The following is an 8,818-nucleotide window of genomic DNA, read 5'->3' as shown; positions in this document are numbered from 1 at the left end:
GCGTCCTCGTTGCTAGGCGACAGCCCCAACAATCTATTTGATGGGATTCTGTTTTTAATCTGGGGCCCAGAGAAACCCAAATGCATTTATCTCTGTAATCAAGTCAATTAAATTGCTGAAATAAATGTAGCACTGTAGATATTCTGACAGACTAAAGGCTTATTTTTAGACGGAAAGAGATGAGGTTTAGTAGATATAAAGGTCGAAATTATTGTGCAAATCATTCTCCTTATTTAATAACTATAGTGTGCAGCCATGGTTTTTAACTTGTAGGCCTATACAATACCATTTAAATGTTTGGGGTTAGTATGTTTTAATAGTTTTTTTATTTTTATTATTCAACAAGAACACATTACATTGATCAAAAGTGACATTAAAGACATTTATGATGTTAAAAAAGATTTATATTTTAAATAGATTCTGTTCTTTTGAACTTTTTAATCAAAGAATCCTGAGAAAATGTATCTGTTTTTACAAAAATATTAAGCAGTACAACTGTTTTCAACATCGATAATAATAAGAAATATTTCTTGAGAAGCAAATCAGCATACAGGTGCTGGTCATATAATTAGAATATCATCAAAAAGTTGATTTTTTTCACTAATTCTATTCAAAAAGTGAAACTTTTATAATATATTCATTCATTACACACAGACTGATATATTTCAAATGTTTTTTTGTTTTGTTTTTTAATTTTGATGATTATAACTGACAACTAAGGAAGATCCCAAATTCAGTATCTCAGAAAATTAGAATATTGTGAAAAGGTTCAATATTGAAGACACCTGGTGCCACACTGTAATCAGCTAATTAACTCAAAACACCTGCAAAGGCCTTTAAATGGTCTCTCAGTCTAGTTCTGTAGGCTACACAATCATGGGGAAGACTGCTGACTTGACAGTTGTCCAAAACACGACCATTGACACCTTGCACAAGGAGGACAAGACACAAAAGGTCATTGCAAAAGAGGCTGTTTGTTCACAGAGCTCTGCATCCAAGCACATTAATAGAGAGGCGAAGGGAAGGAAAAGATGTGGTAGAAAAAAGTGTACAAGCAATAGGGATAACCGCACCCTGGAGAGGATTGTGAAACAAAACCCATTCAAAAATGTGGGGGAGATTCACAAAGGAGTGGACTGCAGCTGGAGTCAGTGCTTCAAGAACCACTACGCACAGACGTATGCAAGACATGGGTTTCAGCTGTCGCATTCCTTGTGTCAAGCCACTCTTGAACAACAGACAGCGTCAGAAGCGTCTCGCCTGGGCTAAAGACAAAAAGGTCCAAAGTTATGTTCTCTGATGAAAGTAAATTTTGCATTTCCTTTGGAAATCAGGATCTCAGAGTCTGGAGGAAGAGAGGAGAGGCACATAATCTACATTGCTTGAGGTCCAGTGTAAAGTTTCCACAGTCAGTGATGGTTTGGGGTGCCATGTCATCTGCTGGTGTTGGTCCACTGTGTTTTCTGAGGTCCAAGGTCAACGCAGCTGTATACCAGGAAGTTTTAGAGCACTTCATGCTTCCTGCTGCTGACCAACTTTATGGATATGCAGATTTCATTTTCCAACTCGACTTGGCACCTGCACACAGTGCCAAAGCTACCAGTACCTGGTTTAAGGACCATGGTATCCCTGTTCTTAATTGGCCAGCAAACTTGCCTGACCTTAAAAATCTATGGGGTATTGTGAAGAGGAAGATGCGATATGCCAGACCCAACAATGCAGAAGAGCTGAAGGCCACTATCAGAGCAACCTGGGCTCTCATAACACCTGAGCAGTGCCACAGACTGATCGACTCCATGACACGCCGCATTGCTGCAGTAATTCAGGCAAAAGGAGCCCCAACTAGTATTGAGTGCTGTACATGCTCATACTTTTCATGTTCATACTTTTCAGTTGGCCAAGATTTCTAAAAATCCTTTCTTTGTATTGGTCTTAAGTAATATTCTAATTTTCTGAGATACTGAATTTGGGATTTTCCTTAGTTGTCAGTTATAATCATCAAAATTAAAAGAAATAAACATTTGAAATATATCAGTCTGTGTGTAATGAATGACTATAATATACAACTTTCACCTTTTGAATGGAATTAGTGAAATAAATCAACTTTTTGATGATATTCTAATTATATGACCAGCACCTGTATTAAAATGATTCCTGAAGGATCAAGTGACATTGAAGACTGGAGTAATGATGCTGAAAATTCAGCTTTGTCATCACAGGAATAAATTACTTTTTTCAGTTATTTTACTTTTGTAATATTTCCCAATATTACTGTTTTTACTGTATTTTATTTATGAAGTGAAGTGAAGTGTAGCCAAGTATGGTGTCCCATACTCAAAATTTGTGCTCTGCATTTCACCCATCCAAGTGCACACAAACACACACAGTAGTGAGTAATACTAATAGTATTGAACACACACACACACAGGTTTGTTTCTGTGAATTGTGGGGACATTCCATAGGCGTAATGGTTTTTATACTGTACAAACCGTATTTTCTATTGCCCTACACCAACCCTACACCTAAACCTACCCATCACAGAAAACTGTGCACATTTTTACTTTCTCACAAAAGCTCATTCTGTATGATTTATAAGCCTTTTGAAAAGTGGGGACATGGGGTAATGTCCTTATAAGTCACCCTCTCCTTGTAATACCTATGTCATACCCATGTCATTATACAAATTTGTGTCCTGATATGTCACAAAAACACACACGCACACACACCTGAAGCAGTGGGCAGCTGTTTTTTTTCCCCCCCCTCAGTTGTGAGGGGATGAGAGTGGAAGAGAGCGCTGTTCATTCACTCCCCCACCTGTACTGAGACTTGAACCCACAACCTTCAGGTTACAAGTCAGGCTCTCTAACCATTAGGCCACAACTGCCTTCTCTCCATCAAAAACTTTCCATCAGGGAGTTGAACCCCGGTCTTCTGCGTGACAGGTGAGATACTGTCTACCTTACTAACGAGGAAACAACTACAAATAATGTACAAATTTATGTAAAAATAAATGCAGCCTTGGTGAGCATTACAGACTTATTTCAAACACATCTAAACAAACCCACATTACCAACCCCTTACTTTTGAATAGTAGAGAAACTGATTGTGTATTGTGTAACAAATTTTGGTACTTATTTTTATTTATTTCCAAATGCAATTTCTTAGCCAGTTAAATGTCAATCAATAATTCTGTAATCTTAGAAATGTTTGAACTATTATACAACTGAAAATGACTGAAATGTTTTTAAATGTTTACTGGCAAAATAATTGCTTGTATTTACATAATTGCACACTGAGTAGCACTTGATACAACACAGCTTAAAATGAAAAATATTAAATATTCACAACATTGTGGAAAGATGAACAGTGATCTAAAACTCTAACATCAGGAGAGTGAGAGAATTCCCATAATGAAATTCATTAGAAACACTCTATTACAAACTCAGATTGATATGAGAACTCACAATTTAAACTAATCAGATGTGTTAACTGTGTATACATGAATGACAACATATTTGTAACATTTTATGCTTGAAGAAAGCATATCAATGCAAATTGAATCAATTTTGCCTAATTATTCTTCAAAATAAATGAATGGGTCTTATTAACAAAAACTTAGAATCTATACTGTTGAAATATCCACCATTTTTGTTGAAGAAAGGGAAAAAATATTGGTAATGGCTTTGAGCCTAACAGTCTACTGAAATTTGTAGAATTATGCAGTTCAAACGATACATTATAAAGACCACTCACCTCCCTCCTTTCAATACCTTCATTTTTTTCCTCTCCTTTTTTTAGCTGTTGGACCAACTTATATAGAGGGTGATACATTCTAATGAAGGATACTTTTTCTCCTAGCTCCCACCAACACACAGACACACACACATACAAATTATTCATAAGTCCATTTTTTCTGAGGTCATCACTACAGTATCACTGCTGTTGTTTGTGGAAGGTTGCACCTCCAGGGCAGCATGAAGACCTTGTGTTTCCCCGTAAACAGACTCCAGCAGCTCATCTGGAACTGACGTGGTAGGGACAGCCAGCCTGGAGTTGGGAAGAGAAGCAGTAGCCAGGGCAGTTTGGGGTGCTGGTAGATTCTGTGTAGCCTGCTGGGCTTGTGCCATCCTCTCTAATTCTGCATGCTTTCTGCCTCTCCTCCGGCCCAACACTTTGACGTAGTTGGCAGGGACGAGGCCGGTGGTCTGCCCATCCACACTGGCTAACAGCCAGCCACGCACTCTGGGCTGTTGTTCTGAAAATAAAAGTGAAATATAATGAGTACAAACTGTAAGATAATGCCTTGAACAAAATCCACATGGTACAAAGTGTATATGCTTGACATCAGTCAAATTTTGAACATTACATTGTTGATGAGTTGCTGTGCAAAATAGGATGATAATGCACACCATTTTATTTTAATTTTTCCATTGGATTATCTAGCCAGTGAGTTTTAAAGCATGTTAAAGGTGCTAAAGAGGATCTCTTCGTCGACTGAGAAACCAAAGACTGTTACTGAGTTTTTGAAATGAGCGCATGCGTAAGAACAACCCCCCTCCTTCAAAGGAACGCCTCCCAAAACTCGTAAACACTCGTATTGGAACACAAGTGTTTACCACCGGCATTCGCTGTGTCATTTTAGTGGATTCATTATGTCGGACTCACCGCAGGTAACTCATAATCTGCAGTTGTTACTCCTGTCTCCTGACAAAAACATTGCATGCGGCGCCTGTAGAGTGTGGAAAGTTACTGGAGCGCGCAGCCGCGCTCGTATCTCACAAGGAACGTCATGGCAGTGATTGACAAGCCAGAGGGCCAATCCGCGCACGTCTCTCACAAGGAACGTCACGGCAGTGATTGACAAGCCAGAGGGCCAATCGCGTAAATGATTGGCTGATGTTTTTAAGGCCCTACCTCGTGCACAGATGATGTATATTAATATTATTCCTTTCAGTGCACCTAATAAATAGTCTTTTATCAGTTAGTAAAGACAGTTTCAAGTAATATTGCAAAAATGTATAAAACAAAACATCCTCTTTAGCACCTTTAAAGGGTTCGTTCACACAAAAATGAAAATTCTGTCATTATTTACTCACCCTCATGTCGTTCCACACCTGTAAGACCTTCGTTTATCTTCGGAACACAAATTAAGATATTTTTGATGAAATCCGAGAGGTATAACTCCATGACATCAAGGTTCAGAAAGTTATTAAAGACATTGTTAAAACAGTCGCTGTGACTGCAGTGGTTCAACCTTAATTTTATAAAGCGGCGAGAATACTTTTTGTGCGCAAAAACAAAACAAGAATAACAACTTTATTCAACAATATCTTTTCTTCTGTGTCATTCTCATACGTACAGCGTCAACTGTGTTAGGATAATGACAGCGAAGAGTAGAGATTGTTGAATAAAGTCGTTATTTTTGTTTTGTTTTTGCACACAAAAAGTATTCTTGTCGCTTCATAAAATTAAGGTTGAACTACTGCAGTCACATTGACTGTTTTAATGATGTCTTTAGTACCTTTCTGGAGCTTGATGTCTATGGAAGTCATATACCTCTTGGATTTCATCAAAAATATTTAATTTGTTTTCTGAAGGTGACCCAAGGTTTTACGGGCGTAGAACGACATGAGGGTGAGTAATTAATGACAGAATTTTCATTTTTGGGTGAACTAACCCTTTAAGTACACTTCTGTTCAGATTATGTTCAAAATGTGTCTTGTTCTTTTACCTTTAGGGGCAAGATTAAGCATGTCTCCAGCCTGTAGAGAGATCTCTTCCTCAGATGCAGCTGTGAAGTCATACTCAGCTCGAGCTACCACATGATCATCCTCCCCACTTGCCCAATTAGTGGCTACAAAACAAAACAGAACAGAACTTCTATTAAGCACAAACATACAGACACATCTACATATAAAGCTACATAATCAGTGACAAAAAAAAAAAAAACTCATAAAACTAAATATAAACACGTTTGAGGGCTCAACAACAAATACCGCTGTTAGAACTACCTGAAAAACTTTTTTATTTGTGCTATTGCTTGTAATTTATTTAATCAGATTTTATTAATAATTGTTTACTTGTCTTTAATAATGTTCAAAATTTATATTAGACTTAGTAAATTCTAGTAATGTAGTTCCACACCTGTAAGACCTTCATTCATCTTCAGAACACAAATTAAGATATATTTGATGAAATCCGTGAGGTATATGACTCCTCCATAGACAGCAATTTAATCAACATTTTCAAGGTCCAGAAAGGTACTAAAGACATCGTTAAAATAGTCAACGTGACTGCAGTGGTTTGATCTTATTTTTATAAAGCAATGAGAATACTTTTTGTGCGCAAAAACAAAACAAAAATAATGACTTTATTCAACAATCTCTTCTCTTCTGTGTCATTCTCATACGTTGTTTACATTTAGCGCTTCCAGGTTCTACGTCAGAACGCCGACTCATTATTGACCGGCTCCTGCATCAGCGTCACACGAATGCATCATGCTGCTCATGAGATCAGCTTTGGCCAATAATGAGCCGGCGTTCAGACGTAAACACGGAAGCACTGCACTGCATTCACTACGTCAACTGCGCATGACAACAGTTCAAATTGTTAATTAAAGTCATTATTTTTGTGCATAAAAAGTATTATCGTCACTACATAACATAAAGGTTGAACCACTGCAGTCACATCGACTATTTTAACGATGTCTTTAGTACCTTTCTAGACTTTGAAAGTGGTGGTTAAAATCGCTGTCTATGGACGTGTCAGTTACCTCTTGGATCAAAAATATCTTAATTTGTGTTCTGAAGATGAACGGAGGTCTTACAGGTGTGGAACGACATGAAGGTGAGTAATTAATGACAGAATTTTAATTTTTGGGTGAACTAACCCTTTAAGCTAGTCCTAGACTAAATTGCATGTTTAAGCTGTTTTAACTGAAAGCAACATGTCATTGCTATTGATTGTCTCAAGATGCACACCAGTAATTTTTTTTCTTCTAAGGTATGTTTATAAAAGTTACTTAAATGTCCTAATTGATATAAAGCCTAATCCTGGCTTAGTCTAAGCCCTGCCTGTGAAACCGGTCCATAGTGGCTTAAGTCTCAGCCTAACTGAGAAGTTTAGAAGTTTTTTTTTCAGTGATGTTTGTTTAGTGGTAGAATATAAACTACCATAAATTACCTTACTGTCACTTTTGACCAATTTATTGCATCCATTCTGAATAGAGGTATTAATTTAACTGACCCCTAATGTAAATCATTCTCATTAACAGTCCCACGGTCCTATGTTAAAGCCAAAAAAATAGAAATAGAAGTGATAGATATTCAATCACCATTTTCCTCAGGACCCTCAGCAGACCTCAAAAGCCTCCAGATCAAATACGGCCCTCCAAGAACGACAGCAAAAAACAAGAAAATGGGCCACGATTTGACAGAATTCACTCCAGGGTCATCAATCCCTGCACCTCTGGTTCCTGAAGCAGACACCACAGAGGAGGCCGCACTGTCCGCCCACAAATCATCCGCCTCTGAATCCTGACGTAATCCCAGCAGCCTCTGCAGCCTGCGATATAGGTATCGAAGGGTCCTAACCAGGGCGAAAGCAGACAGCACTTTTGTGAAATGTATGCGCAAGCGGGAGAAGTGATTGGCCACATCCAGAACAGCACGGAAGCTGTTATAAACGGCAGAGAAAGTAGCGTCCATCATCATGCTGACCGACGAAAAGGCGTGGACAATGCTCTCGATGGACTGAAACGCTCCACGGCTGCTTTCCTCCGCCTGCTGGACAAAGCGACTGGGTGGGACGTCGTCCATCGAGTTATATCGATTATAACCAAGGCCACCTCCAACCCCATAACCACTGTAGCTGTAAGGGCTGTAGCCCCCATACATGGAGCTCCCATAAGGGCTGTATGAGGAGGGAAATGAGCTGTATGTAGGGCGGTATGCCTGTTGAACGGGTCTTGGAGGGATGGGTGGTGTCACGCGTGTTAGAACTGGAGGACCAGACATGGATGGCCCACTTTGTAAAGCTGATCCAAAGTCAGTAGAGCTAGAAATAAGAAAATAAAAACTTTCAAAAGAAATAGCATATCTAAAATAATACTGATAATAACAAAAACATAGTTGAAAGTTGTCGAATATTCTCTATTTACCTGAACACAGCATGGGTGAACTTTGACACTCACATGCAAACACTTACTGACATGCTCGAGTACGAGCCAAACATTAAGTTTACGTAACTTAACAGTATTGTAAATACAACTATACAAAACATTTCTTAGCATCGCAGTAACACCAAACTTATGCACATACTTATTATTTTTACAACAAAATACCACTTCGTCAAATATATATTTAAATATGCTCGATAGCTAATAGGTTTGGTTTGCTAGCGATCCAACACTTCGCCTTTTGGACATACTGGTCAAAATAAGAGGAGTTTTTACGAACCGATAGTTTAGCGGTGCAGTTATAGTTCCAGGGATTCGTCTTTCCCATGGTTTTGGTGGAGGCTGTGCCATTATTTTATATGTCAGACCAAAAGTCGAGCTGCACTAAGCAACAACCGTCAGGAACAGAAACTGGACCATTCGCCAGACTAAAGCAATCGATCATTCACATAGTTCTGAATGTCTTTCGATAAGAGGCTAAAGCAATCTATATTTGAATCGATTGCAATGTGGTCGTCTCTCAGATTGCCGTCGTTTTTTACTTATTTAACATACAATAGGCGTGTGAGGTGTCGTTAATAAATATCTAATTCCTGTGATGTGCCGCTAAAACGTTTTAAACAGGACTGCTTATTTGTCTGA

The 8,818-nt window shown here is 38.5% G+C and overlaps 1 protein-coding gene across 1 annotated transcript; it reads right to left on the bottom strand.

Moving 5' to 3' along the window:
• Positions 1–3,239: 3,239 nt before the first annotated feature.
• pex13 (peroxisomal biogenesis factor 13) lies at positions 3,240–8,626 on the bottom strand. Its single transcript, XM_048191214.1, has 4 exons — positions 8,457–8,626; positions 7,334–8,055; positions 5,732–5,854; positions 3,240–4,255 (listed from the first exon to the last, which is right to left on the bottom strand). The coding sequence occupies exons 1-4, from the start codon at positions 8,525–8,527 to the stop codon at positions 3,897–3,899; spliced, it is 1,275 nt and encodes a 424-aa protein (XP_048047171.1). The 5' UTR covers positions 8,528–8,626; the 3' UTR covers positions 3,240–3,896.
• Between the last annotated feature and the right edge of the window lie 192 nt (positions 8,627–8,818).

This window comes from Megalobrama amblycephala, linkage group LG5, assembly GCF_018812025.1.
Source record: "Megalobrama amblycephala isolate DHTTF-2021 linkage group LG5, ASM1881202v1, whole genome shotgun sequence".
NCBI lineage: Eukaryota > Metazoa > Chordata > Actinopteri > Cypriniformes > Xenocyprididae > Megalobrama > Megalobrama amblycephala.
Note: the sequence above shows the minus strand (reverse complement) of the source record. Positions and strands in the feature narration are given on the sequence as shown.